Source organism: Poecilia reticulata, chromosome 17 (genome assembly GCF_904066995.2).
Source record: "Poecilia reticulata chromosome 17, P_reticulata-male-v2, whole genome shotgun sequence".
In the NCBI taxonomy this organism is placed as follows: Eukaryota; Metazoa; Chordata; class Actinopteri; order Cyprinodontiformes; family Poeciliidae; genus Poecilia; species Poecilia reticulata.
In genome coordinates this window covers 17,113,148-17,131,474 of record NC_088846.1, presented here as the reverse complement: position 1 = coordinate 17,131,474, position 18,327 = coordinate 17,113,148, and the positions used below count along the sequence as shown (strand labels likewise).

General features: G+C 39.6%; 1 protein-coding gene across 1 annotated transcript in view; it reads right to left on the bottom strand.

Annotated features, from left to right (window-relative positions):
- Positions 1 to 18,159, bottom strand: part of phlpp1 (PH domain and leucine rich repeat protein phosphatase 1) — a 50,855-nt gene extending 32,696 nt beyond the window's left edge. Inside the window, exon 1 of the mRNA XM_008434046.3 lies at positions 15,718 to 18,159. Coding sequence (XP_008432268.1) covers positions 15,718 to 17,320 — 1,603 coding nt within the window. The 5' untranslated portion in view covers positions 17,321 to 18,159. The remainder of the gene's footprint in view (positions 1 to 15,717) is intronic.
- Positions 18,160 to 18,327: the final 168 nt, after the last annotated feature.

Here is an 18,327-nt window from a genome sequence, read left to right as displayed (position 1 = left end):
TATTCGTCTTATCAAATTTGTAGGGATTAAGTCTCAGATGGGCACATAATGTACACAGATAAATACATTAATAAGTCTGTTTCATTATAGCTCTTTTTGTCTATAAAAAGAACTATAATGAAGTAGTTTCATTATAGTTATTTTTGTCCCACACTATGGAAGTTGATCTTGACCAAAAGACACTAAACACCTTCTTCGACCACATTACAAGTCGAGTTCTGTTTTCCTCAAACAAAGCTTATTATACAAATTCATCGCAGTATGCTTCTAGAGAAAACAAAGAGTTCCAAGTTCTAGTATTTCAAATATACAAAGCAATTTGTCTTTTTTAGGATAGATGCATGCATGGATGAAAACATAAATGAAAACCTCTGTTCTTAGGTTGCTAATTAGAACAAAATAATAAAATAATTCTATAAAAATTACATTTAAAAATGCACTGATCAGACAATTTTGTAAAGCTCTGACCTGCTGGTCCCCATTTTGTTCGATTCTGATTTCACTTTTAAACCCATAGTAAAAGAAGATATAAGAACAAGATCAAATACTTTTTTCTAGCCTTCGTGCTCTGAGCAGTGAGTACGGTAATAAATTATGTTATTATTTGGATAAAGAGCAGAAACAATTGCTGTTAAACAGAATATTGGACAATGTGATTATAGAGATTAGATTTTAAACTTCACTATCCCAATATTTGCATATGGCAGTCTCTGTATGCAGCCTCAGGAGCAGCACAAAATTAGGCTTCTGATTAGCAAAAATAACAGTGGATGAGAATTTTGACAATATTGTTTGAGTATGCAAGCGTTTTTACTAAGGTAATGCAGAACGACAACGAAATATACTTGCACATATAGTTGGAAGTAATTTTGTTGTTATGTCTTCTGACATTTAGAGTGCAAATATGATTGAAAATGATCCTTTTGTTATTTAGGTTTGTTTTTGAAGAGGATCTCAAGACCCCAGGCTTGTTGATTGACAGAACCCTGTGGAGTACCACTTCAAACTTGAAAACCATCTCCATAGGGAATGAAGATCCTTAACTAATATTTCCAAGGAGCATGCTTCATGATAAAGCGCAAAAAGTTTACAGTATATCCACCTTGCTCAACTCTATTAAGTCTTCCTGTTATCTACTGCTATCAAGCTCTCTTGCAGCCTGAATGTTATGCAGACATGTCTTGACATTTAGACAATATTCTCTTTTAAATAGCTTCTGACATCTCTGTGCTTCCTTTGAGCCTCCTTCACAAAGTAACAACAGAAGAGTATTGTTGTTACTATGAGTGGGCAGCAGTCATTTATGATGTTCTCACTGATGGGTAAAATATCAAATCCTTAAGTTGCTGATGGCCCGGTCACCAGTCAGGGCTGATCAAGCTGAAAATTGTCGTATTCCGATCACCAATAATTTCTCGCTACATCTATAGTTAAATTGAGGATGGAATTTACCAACATTAACGTTTCATAATTTTAAAGACCATATTTTGGGAAATGGTTAGCTGTTGATCACAAAAAAAGATAAAACTGTAGATATTTTCAACACTTCTTGTATTAATATAAAAGCTTCCCCAGCCTCAGATATTATCTTTTCACTCAGGACACTGGTTGCTCATCACCAGTATCACTGTGTCACTTCAGCCTCCGCATTCTGTCACTCAGAAGTTGCTAATAGCCTGTATTCAGCAGCAGCCTGTCTGCAGTCTCCTTCTCTATACAGCTTTAATAAAGCACAGCATCGTATGCTATACAGCAGGGCTAAAAGACACATAAAATGAGATGGGAATGGGGTATTGTCATCTTAAGGACTATATAATATTCTCAGAGGTTTAGGCTTACCCACCAAGCATTCAACTCCCCCGGGAAGCACATCGGGGTGGATGTAACATGAGAGCAGGGGTGATGGGAGAGCAGCGATAAGAAACAGGCTGACAACACCTCCCCCTGATACCGAGGCTAAAGAGGTGAGATGTGATCGCTAATTGGTGAGCCAGTGCAGCTTTGATGTAGTGCAGAAGATTACTGCTTTTTGAGGCCAACAGCCTAAATATTTCTGGACAACTTTTATGGTGTTAGCTTGCAGGGATCCCAACATGTTTATCATTCTGGGATCCCATTTTTTTTTACACTGTAGCATTAGAAAGAAAAAAAAACTTTTGTGAAATATGCCATTATCTACCATTTACATTGACTTAGCTTTAATAGTCTTAGTATACTTTTTTTTTTAAATGCATTATGTCATGTTTCCTTACCATATTTGAACCTGACAAAGTGCTTCACTTTGTGACAGATTCTTACATGTGGAAGGTGCTGGAGGGATGGGATGAGCGGGTTAAAAGTTATCAAAATAAATAGTTGATAAATGGTGTGGAAGTGGCACTACATTTAATTTTATGTAAATGCTCTCAAATACCAAATACATGAGTGTTGAATGAGATCCAAACACTCAGTCTAACAACTTGCCCTGATTTTGGTCCATAAACACGTCAACCCATTACTCTAAGTTTTGAGTTGGTTGAATTATGAGCCCACCAAGAAGGGTGGGCTGTATCCTCACTGTGACTTACATGGGTGTGTCCAGATAGAAAACCTATCTGGACCTCCATTAGGCTCTTCATGTAGGGCCACCATGGACAAAACCTTATGGGACCCATATTGTTTGTCCTCCTTTATCCCATATGGGGCCCATCTAGTTTTTTTTTTTACCAGTTTGTGGTAATTGAGTTTCTATAATTCACATTAGCATATTACCTGTTGTTACAAGAATGTTTTATAGCTTGTATTAACTTCCAGAATGGATAATTGAAATAAAAGTAGGTTTTAGAAAATACTTTGTGTCATTTGGAATGTCTTCTTAAGAGAGGGGGAAAAAAAGATTAAAATCATAAAACAGATCTGGTATGAAAAAGTTGGGAGATATTTATTTTTAAACAATGTCACCCAGCCGTGATAATCTGCAACCTGGCCTCGTTGTACCGGTTCTGCTGCCCAAAGGCCGCTGCTGTTGAGCAGCAGCATCCCATGACTCTGCATGAATAAGCGGGTTAAAACAACACGTTGATGAATGATTCCAAAAAAGGGCAAATTGGAGACAAAATTACAATATAAATTAAAACTTTTATTTCAATTCGTGTGACATTACATGATTAAAGTTTAATTTACTGGCATAGTAATTGAGTTATTTACTTATTTCTGTATTTATTCACACTTATGGCAGGCTTTGTCCTCCTGATAAAAATGTTTGTTGCTGATGCAAATAAAAAAAGAAGCATTATAAAGCCTTCTTTTTGTCCTTTTTATCATATGCTTTTATCATTGCCCCTGTCGTCAAAATAAGATGGTCAGAGTGTCTATCTTCTTGTACAAAATTGATAATAAAAATAGATTTTGTTACGGAGAAAAATTAAGCTATCTGGGAAGTAAAAATTATGATCATAATTATCCTCTATAATACACCAGGAACCTCCATTAGGCTCTGCTGAATATTGTTAACTAAATAACCCAATGAACGAGTTGCCTAAAGGCCGATGGATATGTGAGTTAGAAGATCACTTAAAAAGGTCAAAAATGAGATGAACTGATGCACATAATCTAATTGTCAAAGTTGTATCACACAGACATGACAATTAAATTTTTTTATTCTTGTTTTTCCTGATACACTTGATCATTTTTGGACAGTTAGACATTCCAGTTCCTATCCCAATATCCTAATCTGTAAAACTTTAAACTAAAAGAAATTCAGGCTGAAATTATTGACATCCTTTGCAAAACTCCTAATTATGGGTGCATCAGATCTGACAACCTGAGACATAAACAATGTCAGAAGTTACACCCACGCTTATTCAACTGCTGCTCTCCCACAAAAGCCCCGTCTCCTTACTCTTTTTGCGATCAAGAATGGGCCTAGGCATGCATATCTCTGTCAGTGAAGCTGATGCAACATTAACTCAAAATCTAAGGCTTTAATAAATACACAGAAACAATGGGTTCACAAGCAGATCAAAAGTGGAAACAATGTGAGATTAGTCATCAAAATGAAAAAGACTTTCCTGTTTAATTTTAATATCTGTTCAAATATGGAAAACAAACTTTAACAAGTTTTATTTTTACTGCTGTAATTTATTTATTTTTTTATCCCAATTTAATAGGGCATCATTATTATAGTAAATCATAAAATAATTGTGTGCGGCATAGTGATAATCATGACGAACAAATGTGATTTTATGTCTTCAGTGTGCACTGAGCATGTGCAACAAATCACAGAGCAGACAGTTTCCTTAGCAGGGGGGACCCATTTAAGTACGCAGCAGCAACATTTTTATAGATGCAGAACTAGAATAGGGCTGGCATGAGAACAAAACCACTGTACTGTAAAATCAGAAGGAAGTGTGTGTGTGTGTGTGTGTGTGTGTGTGTGTGTGTGTGTGTGTGTGTGTGTGTGCGTGTGTGTGTGTGTGTGTGTGTGTTTGACTGGTGGGATAAACAGAATGTTGCAGCTTGCTTCAGGCTCCTGTCTGAACATGTTTTGCTCACATACTAGGATATGAGCATGAAACATTTGTGCCATTTCAACTCCACAAGCTGAAGTCCTCTTTGTAAGATTGGCATGGTTAACTGTAGGTCATAAAAGCAATAAAGAATTTAATTGTATTTACCATTACTGTTGTTATCATAGCTAAATTTATACAGATCCATAATTATACCATAACTATAGAATATATATATGTATGTATTTTCCCATTAAGAAAAACTGTTGCTGAAATAACGCATCTCAGCACAATGCATAATACCAGGAAGGTTCCATTGCAACATGTATGTGTGATCACAATGAAAGAAATTATATCCCTTGATTATTTAGCCTAAACATCAGATACAATAAGTACATTATTTGGTAAGGTTTGTATATATTGTTGTTCAGAATTAAGAACTAAAAACTGAGTACATCAATTCATGTTTAAAGAGGGGCAAGTTGCAGTCGGTGTTTCTTGCCAACACCTGATTATCTGATCAACAGCACACATTATCATCAATATGATGCCAAGATGGAAAGACATCAGCAAGGAGCTTTAGAGAAGTCATGTTTGAAAAACAATCTGGGAATGATTAAAAAGCTAATTTTAGAAAGTAACAATGTTACAGTGAGAAACATTACTTATAAGTTAGCCGGTCTTCCTAAGACAGAACTTCTCAGCTTATTAACCCAAATACATCTGGCTGCGTAAGGCAATGAGAATTTCCAAAAAAACCAAAAAGTTTTATTCCAGACTTCAGAGACCTCAGTTAGAATGTCAGATGTTAAAGTTCATTACTGCACACTAAGAAAAAAAGGGTTTTTTAGAACGACTACCACGATAAACCTTCTTCTCTTACAAATTATGATGATAGCAGGACTATCAGGCTTGCACACATGCATTTGAAAAAGCTAAAACATACTGTACAATGGATTTTGGAAAGATATGAGACCAAAGTTGAGAAGTCTGTACACAGCAAATCAGCGCAAACACCCCATACCAACTGTAACATGTCAAGTGTACAATGAAAGAAATCTAGGTGCCCAGACAAAGTCAAGATGCCAACTTGAGTGAAATGCTGTGGCAGGATGTTAAGAGAGTTGTGCAGAAACAAATTCCCACAAACCTTACAAAACAGCAGTGCTGAAGAGAAAAGTGGGCCAAAATTCCTTCATAATGATATTGACTGATAAAGTTATACAAAAAAACAACAACTTCAAAGTGGTTCTAGAGGCTGGTAAGGCTGCACACACTCCTTTTCCATTGTAGTCTGTGTGTTTTCCGTTATCCTCTGATGTGCCAAATGTCTGATGCAGAAGTCATTTGAGCATGCAGAACGCAGTCATACAAAGTTATTTCTCTGACGGTGAAAAAGTTACCGGTAATGAGAGTATGAGAATACCCAATATTTAAAAAAAAAATACAGCAAACTTCTTTCATATATGTGTGAAATTTTAGATTTGAATGTGAGCATGTGGATATTCATGAGACAGAGCTGCTGTTGCACAGGCAATGGCAGCTCTTAAATACCACCAGAGGACAAGCCTGGAGGTAACCAGACCCCAGATCTGAGGTTAAGGCCACATTCAGAAGCAACCAGAAGCAGCAGCAGGACATTCACAGAGCAAGGAGGGAGAGGGAGAGCAGGAGAGCACAAGAATCAAAGTGCCGTGCTTGCCTGATGATGCATGGGGGACAGAGCGAGTGAATGAATGAGTTTGTGATGTTGCTGCACATTCCCCCGGCCCCACGTGCTCACTTTTCTCCTTTTCTTTTTCCCTTCTTCCCTTCCTTTTTGTTTTGTTTAAAATTTAACAAGGCCTGGAACAGCGGAGGGCTGAGACGGGCATCCGGGGTGTTCTGGCACAGCTTTGTGTCACATGCAGGGGCCATGTGAACAAAGTGGCACTGAGGGAGAAGTGGAGGGAGGGGGTGCGGGGAGTGGGAGTTTAGAGGGGGATGTAAGAGTAAAAGGGAGTGACAGTGAGAAAACTAAAGAGCGAACGCTTTCAACCAGATGGACAAGCAGTAAGCAATGCAAGAAAAGAAAAATTTAACAAAAAAACAAAACAAAAACAGAAGCTGCAGTTGGAAGCTGTTCCATGCAAGACAAGCTTGTGCAAGGAAAAGCACGTGACGAAAGGAAAGTGACAGGATACTTCCTGGTACAACAGGTGCCTGTCAGTTTTTTTCCAGAACTTGGGTAATTATCAAACTGCTCCCACAGGGGACAATTCCCACGTTAATGATTGAGAAACAGCAGGAGTGTTTTCTTCTCAGTATATTTTGGCGGAAACGTACTTCTTCAGAATTCAGACGCACTGAGGTAACACTGGTGCCATTTAATACAGTATAACAGCCTCTTACCTTGTTTTCATAAATTTAGTGTTTTAAAAGTCTTTAAATTTACAGACTGACTTACAAAGTTTTAAAAAAGGGATACTTTAATGACAAACTTAAACCTTCAAAAGGCTGACTGTTTTTTTCTAATAACAAGCTGATGCAAAATATAAATGTTATAACATGTTCTGTTACCTGATGAATCCAAGCATGTAATTTATGTAATTTATGCAAGTTATAAGTTATGGAAGTATTACAGAAGAGTCAAAGGCCACTTTTTGACTCTCAAACGTGACCAAATAATAACAATAATATTTTATTACAATTCTAATGTCAAATAATAACCAGTAAGTTTTGACTGAGTCTGGGTTCATGATAACAACCACAAGCGTATCACTCATAGCTTTAAGCAGCTGCTTCATGGTCTTGCAGAACATGTTTTATAAAAAGCTATTTTTGAATGCAGAGTTTCCTGTTATCACCTCTGCCTTCCTCCACATTTTAGTGGATATTAAGAAATTCTCTATTGAGAGTTAATCAAAAAACTAACGTTGCACATTTAAGGTGAGGAAAATAGAATGACGTGGATTTATCTGTAAAATGCAAAGTGAGCTGAAGTTCTCTGCAGCTGTAAAATATGTAAATTTGCATGTGGCTGTATCACGGCAGATCCTTTTAAACCTTTTATCTTAGACTCACTTGCCATTGAGGAAGCATTAGACTTGTACTTCAGCATTTTCTGAGAAGTACAGATGAACTTTAAACTAGGTCAGGTCATACTAACTATGTCCTCTTTTATTAGGAACATAGCCCAAGCTCCACCCAAACAGTTTATCTTGCTGTATCCTGATGATACAAACATAAAGTTGGCATCAGTCTCCTCACACTTCAGTAACAATCATTGTTTGCTCAACCAAACTAACTTGTCTTTTGTTCCTGACATGTCTTTTTGGTTTTTTTTTCTTTTTGGCTCTGATGACTAAATATTTAATTTAGCAGATGAAACCCTGCAAATACGGTTGTTGTCTTTTTATTTTTTTGTGTTGGCTCAGGGAACATTAGATCAAATGAGATGCTAAGAAGCAACAGCACAAAAACCCCTCTCTAGAGACCCTGGCTTTGTAAAACAAATCAGCATAAGCAATAGTGGAGTGGTGGTATTTAAAAACCTCCCATCCAGGAACTGACACACTTCTGTCCTGTTCACTAGCAGGCATGCGGGCCTCATGTTCCCTAATCGGAATTTTTGGGCCTCTTTAATGCAGAGAGGTGCAGATGTTGTCTGGTATTAGGCTGTGCTGTTGCTGATCAAAGCCGCGGATAGTGAGCCCCTGCTGGCATGCCTCTAATCTTCCCTCATGCATGCAGTCCAAGCTGCGACTGGTGCTCAGGTCGAGAACAGTCGGTCTTCCCCATGGAGGGATCCCTTTCAATGCCTTTGCTAATGGGCAACAACAAGTTCAACCATGTGAGGATTTTGGGGAGCAGTTGGCAAGGGCAGCTTGGAAGACAGCTGAGAGGTCAGGATTCTCTCAAAAGGCCAAAGAAGCCGCTTCCCCTTACAGCTAATTTTCCTAGTTCTATGTCTAAGAGGTGCCTGCTTAGCCTGACATTGTTTAGCCTAGATTCGGTTGCTAAGAGCAAAGTGAGGAGAACTTTAGTTAAATCATTTCCCCTTCTGTTTCTGCCAACTTCCCTGCCCCAAATACAGCTATGCGTTCTGTTAATGTATGTCTCCTTAAATGGGAAGAAGGAAATATGGGGACTAGGTGGTGGCCAATTACCGTTTTCAAGGTATGCCAAAATAAAAAGAAGTTAGGATTTCAAGACAGCTGTGATTTTCCATCCGTTATAGTTTAAAGTCAATTTAATGATGTGTGAATTTGTGGAGAATTTAGCAACGTAGGGCTACTTCTTCCCACCTGTTGATGCACACCGCTGGTCAGCTGGCTGAAGGGAAGTTGCACTTATCCCTTGCTTGCAAGAAAGACAAATTTGCTTGTTTGGAAAAGTGTTGCAAAAAATAGATAATCCTAACTAAAACACCATCACCCATCACTCTTGTTATTGTAAATAGCCATAGAGGCATTTTTTGTAAGTAAATATATACCATAAAACACAGCACAATAAAATGAGGAACTTGTAACTTTTTCACAAAAACTCATGGTCTTTAAAAAGCTGGCTAGAAAAAAAAAACAGAAATAGACTAAAAACATCTTATTGCACAAAAAAAAAAATTCCTTACTCTACACCGATACAAAAGTTTTAAGGTGATTGGTCGTCTTAGTAAACACTACGTTGGAGTTGCAACAATGGAGAGATTCCAATGTGGATTCTGAAGCAATCTCATCTGGTCTAAAGGACTTTTTTTTTTTATAGAGGAAAACAACTTATACAGAAGGAGCAATCAACCTGCAAGCACTTCAGCTTTATATACGAGCAAGAATCTTATTCTGACAAGCCTCATACCCCAATTTAAGTAATGTGCAAGCTGAGGATGAAGCAAACCGTGAACAATGATCATCTTGAAAACTTAAATTGCCAAGAATCTCGTTATATCCCTTATTGAAGTTTCTCATGTGATTAATTTCCATGCAGGTTTGGACCACATAAACACAATATTCTGCTGGTATTGCATTAACTGGTAAAACTACTCTGCAAAGTGCATGAACAATGCAGAAAACTTAATGTTGTGATTTGTGCATTACTGCATTGGATGCCCCTTTTTAATGGTTACTCATTTAGTCAATGTAACATTTTTGTTGTAATTAATGTACATCATATCATATGATGTAATTAATGAAATACTTAAAATCAAAAAACTAAAAGTGACTGTAAAGAAACAGGGTGCAGGCAGGCTAACTATCTTGAAAAATAAATCAGCAACTATAAACTTGTTATACTTTTGTATACTGCTACATTTAGCTTGTTTGTAGAATTTTTATACTTCAGTCTATTTATCTAAATCAAAATGAAGAACTTACAGGAATTATAAACTCGCGGAACAATTGCATATTATGCTAACAGTAAAATAAATGGTTGCTTTTCTTATTTAATTATATATAATTTTTTGTTGTACATTTTTGTGTAAGCAGACCAGGGTTGTACCATCCCACACCCAAGAGTCAATTTACAACCTCCTGGTCCAGTAGCTGTGTTTTGTCATGTACCTTCATGAATGCTTTTAAAGACATTTATGAGGGCGACCAGCAGATCTTGGAATGGAAGGCAATAATATAAAGGAAAACAGAGATATGGGAAGATAAATGGAATCTGTCAGATGGTGTGAGGGAGGAGGAGATGCAAGAAAAGATAGCGAGAGGAGGGGGAGGTGGATCGATCATGAGAGAAATTGAGAGAGGGAGGAAGATTTGCTCTGAAAGTAGAGAGGGGATGGAATGTCGGCCATGAAGGCAATCTATATTAAACAAAAACAGTTCTGTTAGCTGTAACACCCAGGAGCTGAAAATGCTATCCTCTCAAAATCTGACTCAGCTGATGCACAGATCCAGGTGAAGATTCAGCTTGATTTGACCAACTTCCACATAAAAAAAAGAAGTCTTAATCCTTGTAAGGTGTTTATATTTTGGTTACACGGTCAGTGTTGTCTGCACTTTACAGTTCAAATTCAACACAAAAATGGCTTTTTACATTAACTTACAAAAACATGTTCATTTCACTTTAATTCCATCAAAAGAAACAGCAAATATGGTTGATCTTTTTTGCTTTTTAACTTACAAAAAATGTACTACTTGTTCATGTTTGTTTTATGACAAAAACATACATTTTAAAAAATAAATTAAACATGAATTCACATTTATTTTTATCTGGAAATTTATCTATAAGGCTTTATAACAAGCTATTGAATGCCAGACATTTTCCTAAGGGTTCTAACCATTGCAAGTATATTCCTAATCCTAACCTTTACCAAAACTTTTTTTCTCACTGTACCTCAAACCTAACTAGAGCGCAGAGCAATTGAACAAAATAAAGATAAGGAAAATGTCCCCAGTTTCCACGAATGACCTCCCTGTGTTGGTGAAAATGATCCTCTATAAGTACTATACACAAGCACATACAAAAAACCCAGAGGAATCCCACCGTCCACTTCTTCCTCCCACACACACACACACACACTAAAAGACACACACACACACACACACAAGCCCACACACAAACAACAGACCTAGAAAGAAGCACAGCATGAAGAGACACACTTTTATCAGCTCTGGGTCTGGTGGACCCGAACACCCTGAAAGTAATGTAAATGTGTAGGGAAGGTGTATAATGGGTGGTCATCAATTGTTTTTTTTCTGATTTATGTTATTCACTGAAAAATGTCCCAAGGTCAATGAGTCTCAGTTTGAAAAGTGAATTACTTCAATTTTCTTTGCTACAATAAAAAGTGAAAACACAGACCTGAACATCAAACAGGGGGTAAAATATAAGAAAAACATTTTGCTTAACTTGCTTGCTTTTTCTGAGAGAAAATTCTTCAGAGTGGTTAAATGACATGAGAAATAAACTTGAGCTCTGAAACGTGTGAAATCTTATGCCACAATTACATAATACCTGCAAAAGTACATTTAAAAATACTTTTAGCAAGCATAATTAAAGGTATGAATTGGGGAGCCTTAATTCTGCAAATGATATTTGCAGATTCCTTCACATACAGGGTGGATAAATGATTATTCAAATCTAATAAATCCAAGAGAAAATGACACCCGAACATCAGATTTCATAATAGATTATTTCAACATACCAAAATGCAAACAAACTTAACAAAATGAGGGGATATTAACACAATGAATAAAGAACAAATGGAAACGACAACAACAACAACAACAAAAAGAAGACTCTACAGCTTGTTGTTGGGAATTTGAAAATTATTTTCATAGAAGTGCAAAAAGTGCGAGTGTGGGAGCAATCTGGCGCGCTGACTGTACAAAAGGAGCGACGTGGCACAGACAAGACAGAGAGACTGGTTCTTCACTTAATAGCTGCCACAGAGCCTGCTGGAGAAAGCTGGGAGCTTCATTAAGCCTTTAAACCCTGCAGAGACGTTTTAAGTCATCATGCCACTGGCTGCTGCATCCTCAGACATTCCCAGAGGCAACAAGGCAAATATGGAGTTCACAGCTGAGATTTCAGAACGATCTGCACAAGTAAGTTTCATGACGAAGTCTTTGAAAACGACAACATGCTGTTGTTGTTTTCTTTTATTTATGAGGCCATATGCCATCTATCTCTCTCAGCTACACTGAGAAAATGTTTTTGCATTTTACAAAATTTCTCTTTTGAATTAGTATTTTAATCTGAACAAAGGAAACAAAATTTGTGTTTTTAAACTAAGCATCATCTTGAAGTTGCACACTTATTAAATCTTCTAGCGATCTGGCATCGAAACGTAAACTCTAAACAGGTTTAGTGATAAGGAAAGTCATAAGGGAGTAAATGAGGTTTATTGTAAATGTGAGGCTTCTCCTTGCTTCTTGACTTGACAGTCATTTACTGTTCAGATTCATAAAAACATTAAACTTGTAAATTAAAATAAAATGCATTTGGAGTTAACCCAGATCCTCCTGGAAATGTCTGCTGTGGAGTCTGGCTTGAGCTCAAAGTAATAAACTCGAGATATTGTCGGGATTTGCTGAGTAAGAAGTTCAATAACAGTGAGCCAACAAGCGCTAAAATATTATTTATTTCAAGGCAAGAACATTGGCAATGAATTTTTGATGTAATAAAAAAGTAATGCACTATAAATGTTATTTTGAGAAACCAAGCTTTACAGTTATAACGGGTGTTATTTTTACTATTATGGTTGAGTGCTATATATAGGTCCTAGTGCACCTATTTCTCATGAAGGAAGAATCATCATGAGCATTCCCGCTGCACGTTACCGCTTTGTTCTGCAAGAATCATTTTTCATGCCAAGCTTGGTAAACAGTGACACATTGTGAAATTGCCACCAGCTTTGATACACAAAAAGTAATACCTTATATGTTTCTAGGTCAAGAAATCTACGAGGTTTTAATTACTCTTTTTAGGAAAAGCACTGTTTTCAAAATAGCTAAGAAACATTTTGTATTTAAAAATCTCATTCATGGTGGGTGAAAACACCAATCACAGCAGGAGATACTCTCAATACTTGATGAAATCATTATCTACTGCATGATTTTACACATATGGGCAATTAAACCGTAACTGTAAAAAAATAAAAATAAGAGAACAGACATCAAATCTCCAGAAAAGCCAGACTTTATATAGTTGTCAAATTGTGGACTTGTCTGGAACATAATTTGCATGAACTAATTAACTTTTAGTTTCCTTCTTTTTTTTTAACCAATTTTTCTTATGACAGATTTTTTTTTCTTACTTCTTTCTTCTCTAATAAAGCTGACCAGGCATTACAAGAGACTCCTCTGTGGGCAGTTCTGAAAGGATCCCTCATCGGCCTGCCAAAGAGGACAGCGGCCCTTTGATCTAGTCGTCCTTCTATACATGTGTGTGCATGAGTGTGTGTGTATGAGGGGCAAAGTGTGTTTTCTCATCTGGCCTCTGCAGAATCGGTTCACTCGAAGCATGCCCTGACCTCTTCCAAGTCAAACCGATCTTTGCATTGTCCAGACAACCTGGCATAATGCACCATGGCAACTGTTCCATTTAACAGGCTCTTTATATCTTAGTACTGCAAGTTTAATCATGCGGAGTACCTCATGTGTCACTCATATTAGCACAATAAAACAAAGCATCCTGCCTTTCTATTAAATGTATTTGTTTACCAATAAAGTTTGTATTACACTGTTGTTCAGCAACTAGCTAATTATGCATGGTTTGTATGTTGGACTTCTTGTATCAAAGGTCGCTCAGCGTGAACAGCCATGCAGAGAGAGAGAGAGAAAAAAAAAGGCCTCTGGAGTGACAGGGGACCGGCCTTGCTGTCAGCCGAGGTCAGTCGTATCTTCCCTATCTGTTTAGAACAACCATTCAAAACAAGCTCTACATGTGTCTGCACACTATCACCCTCATGCATCCCCGCCTCCAAAATCCCCTTCCTCCACTTCCTGCTCAGCAGACGTGCCTAACATTCTAGAGAAGCCAGCGTACATTCCTCACATGCTTCAGCTGCATAAAGAAATGGTCAAGGAGCCAACAGACATGTCACAAGGGCATCAGTCCTTCTTTCTCAAATGCAGGACAAGCTTGTGTGCCTGAGAGTCCTAGTCATTGTCCTTTCACATATGTGCTTGGGAGTTAGGTCACTTGCAGAATGAGCAGCCCGGGTTTTGAGTGGTGCTCTCGAAGGTAGGAGAGCTGGAGGCTATCTCAAGTGACTGCTGTGGAGCTGTCTCACATGGGATGTAGAGGCATTAACTTAAGAAGAGCATCAATGCATCTTTGGCCCATTGCATCGTTTGAACTCCCTACACAGGCTCTTGTGTGCTTCATTTGAGACATTTTTTTAATGCACATCCCAATTAACTTCCATGAATTTTTATATAGCCAATCATGTAATGTCATCCTAACAAAATCAATTCTGCACACCAGCAAGGAAGTTTAAGAATCACCACAGGTTGTAGATTGTGTGTGATTGCGAACTCAAAATCATGAGGCCGTTTTTAGCTTACGGGAGCTCTCGATATGTCAAACTTTAGTGCCAACAATTGCTCATCAAACATCTTTACCAGACGCACATTTCAGCCACCCCCGGCTTCCCTTCCAACAACCGTAGAAATACTGGTGAAGAAAAAGGGGGCTTCCTGAGCTTCGGCGGAGCAGCACGTTAACTCAGCTTGGCAGGCAGTAAGTGTGACAGTAGTTGTGCTGGATGCCAATGGGACAGGCATTGCGCAGCATCTCAATGACTTAAACTCACAGAGTCCACAGAGGGGGTTTATGGTCCTCCCAGGCCATACCGCTCCCACCGCTATTCTCCATCCAACCACAAAGGCATTCAGGCTTTTCATTTGGATGATAATGGGCCAAAAGCCGGAAAGGGCCCCTTATGTCTGCACACCATAAGTTGTGCTGAATGCCTTTGTGGCAGTGTCATGCATGTCCATGGGAGCAAAGTGGGCTGCTTCAGGCCAACAAAGACAGTTAAAGCCGGAAGAAATTAAAAATAAATACGTTGATTGATCAGAGGAAGTTCCAGAGGCAAGGTAGATATAGACAAGCGCCAACAACCTCTGCATCACAATCCCACTTATAACATTGTGACCAATGAGCAAACAAAGTCAGAGTAGGAAATATTAAATAACATCCATCCAAAGTAGAGATGCAGCAATTAGTCATCCCGGTATTGGAAATGGACAATTTCTCCCATTCCTCTGATCATCAAGTCAGTTACTGAACAATGTGATGTTTTATTTTTTTTATTTTGTGCATCCATCTCCCACCAAAAGCCAAACGTGTGAACTTTGATGCACTTTCCAGTTTTAATACAAATCAGATAAAGGTTAGGTACATAAGCTTTGATGAATAAACTGTGAATCTTGTAATTCCGTCGTTTCCTGTTTGATTCAAAACTCCTGCCTCCAAGAAGGAAACTGTAGCTGTAATAATCTGAATCAGAAAGTCACATTTCTACAAGAACAACAAACAAGAATGGAAATCAGCATCAGCTGCCAAAAACTTGATGAGTGCATCTCTAATCTAAAGTAACTTAGCATGTATCTTGCCAGAGAAGCACTGTTTGTAGAGCAACTTAAGTCCCCCTGAGAAATCAACAGAATGATGTGTACCTGAATTAGGCCTAGATACAGGTTAACAACCAGTTATAAACACTGCAGAATTAATCGTCATAATAAGAATGCATCCTCAACAGGTTTTAGTGTGAGCAGAAACACAATATGTAAAACTTTACCTGCATAAAAACGTAACAGGGAGCCAATTTCTGTGTTGAGTCCTTCCTCTTGAACTCTCCAAGGGTCCTTAAATCCAAGCTTAAACAGAAATTCATTCTGGATCTGCAGAGGCCTCTCATCTGGACTAAGCCTCCTCACAGCCTCACCATGCAGCTGAACATACAGTGTGGGGCTGGTATCACTACAATCTCCATTTTGGAGTGTTGTCGGCTCCTGTTTCACAGCATCTTGACCACAGTCTTGAATGCCAGGTGTAATATCTGTGGAGCAGAATCTTGACAATGAGCCGCCACTACTGCTGGGTGGCAGGCTGCCCAAACTGTGTGAGTTCAGTCTGCTATCAGGGCCCACGTTTTTCGTCATGTCATTTAAATGCCCCATGCTGCACTGCGTGTAGCTCGCAGTGACAGCTGAGATGCCATTGCTGTGGTCAATGCCTGAGCCTGACACTGGACAGTCGAGCTCCAGCTCGTCTGAGGAACTTCCATACATGTCGTGGCCCTCTGTGGCACTGTCAAATGAGGGGCTCAGGATGGATGCTTCTGTTCCCAGGATCATGTCATCACTCAGGGAGTCTCTGTGCTCACTGAGCCGGGCCCCTGAGCTCAGGTCATCAAACGCACTGCTCTCCACATCTGAGCCAGAGTTTAATCCGTAGCTGTCCACGCCATTCCTATGCTCCGAATCGTCATCATTATGGATATCCATATTGGAGTTCAGGTCTGACAGCGAGCAGGTTATGTTATCCTGTGACTCTGATTCGGGGGTGAAAAGTTTCCCATCAACTTCCTGTTGCTTTTGCCTGTCATCTGCATTCTCCATAAGCAGCAGCCTCAATCTGTCACCGGGATGCCCACTCACTTCTGCAGATCCTAAGGAAGTCTGCTGGTTGCACTTTCTTAGTGACCCGTCTTTCGCATGAAAGGAATCGTCATTAAATTCACACTTCACATTGCAGTTGCCATTTTGGTCAGTCTTGGAGGTATCTTTACAAAATATGCGCATCACAGAGCTCGACTTGATGCAGAGTTTACTCAAACGGAGCGCCACCTCGCCGGCTGTGCTGTCCATAGTGCAAAGGACTGGCCTGGGATATGAGGACGTCAGCCTGTCGTGTACGTGAATGCAGCCCCGGTGCAAATCCGCTCTCACCCACTCGCGATCCGCTGGCTGCAGCTGCAGGTTCAGGCGGTGCTTCAGCAGGGTCTTCCTGTCCAGGCTCCGGGTGTGAAGGGACGCCGAGGACAGGGCCGAGCTCATCTTCGCAGTGACAGCTGAGCTGGCGGCGGTAGTTGTTGCTGCAGCTGCGGCGGAGAGGTTTCTCTTCAAGCGCCGCCGTCTCAACAGGAGGGAGCTGGAGTTACTGGACGAGCCCCGGCCATTAGACGCCACGGCCCGGTTTGACGCACTAGTCGCCGGCATGGAGGCGGAATGAGATAGGCTATTCCCGTTCTTAGTCTCAGCGCGGGAGGGTGCCGACCGTCTACCGCCATCATCCGCTGGAGTCCCCCGGGCGACAGACGGCCCGCCGGGCTTCTTCATTAACTTGGTCGCGCCTCCATCTGACGGCGCATCCTCGACGACAGCCTGCACACTTTCCATCTCTGTCAGAGAAAAGTACCCCCCACTCTCAATAAATAGCGGTGCGCAGTGGGTTATTCCTGAAACCCCCTACATTTAAAAGCCTTAAAATGTTCCCAGCGTGATAAATGTCCGCCAAATAGGCGGCGTTGCCGAGTTATGTCCTTAGTTGTCATTCACTTCTCGCCGTCTTTTCCCCGTCGAAGTGCTCTCCGCGGTTCCAAAAAAACATTTTACCCGATTAAATTCGCTGGGAAGAGGCAGGGCGCTAAGGGGGCAGATCGGGGCGGAGACGTGACTGTACCGTGCGTCCCAAAATACAGTGCTAGAATATGAAATGAACGTCGGCAGACCTCCTACGCAAATACTGGCTGATATATATTCATGAGGAGGGCACAAGATGGGGTCGCTAACAACAACGCAGGGAATTCTGGGAAACGTGTTCGCCACAACAAGAGATCTACTTAGGACAAAGATGCAAGAAATACGTTTCCCAGAATTCCTTTGTTCCGTTTCAGTTGAGCAGGGCGGTGAACTGAGGAGAGGCGTAAACATAGCTCCTATAAATGTTTGGCATTAGCCTGAGGCAGTTGTATGCTATAGTTTTCTTTACTTGTTGCGTGAACTCTGTTTGCAGTGAAAATGAAAGCATAATTTGCCGACAGCGAACTGCTATCTAAGCTATTCAAAAAACGCACCCATATTTTCTAATAATTCAACAAAAACAGCCTGTTTATTTCATTGTATTGCACATAATTGACATTCGAATCCATGGATAAAATAAACTTGGCTGTATATCTTATTTGCGACTAGTGGTGGCGAGTGAAACTACTTCGGCACCATCTCATCAGGACGCCATTTCACAAGGCCACTGCTCAGATACGCTCTCATCTTGTTGTATTTGTTGCCATCTAGTGGAGAGGATATTGTATTTTTTTCTCTAAATTCAACAAGAAAAAAGCTGATAAAGTCTGAAGCACAATTTCAAAAATAGTTTTTCTTAGTGTTGTTTGTATTGGTGCAACTTG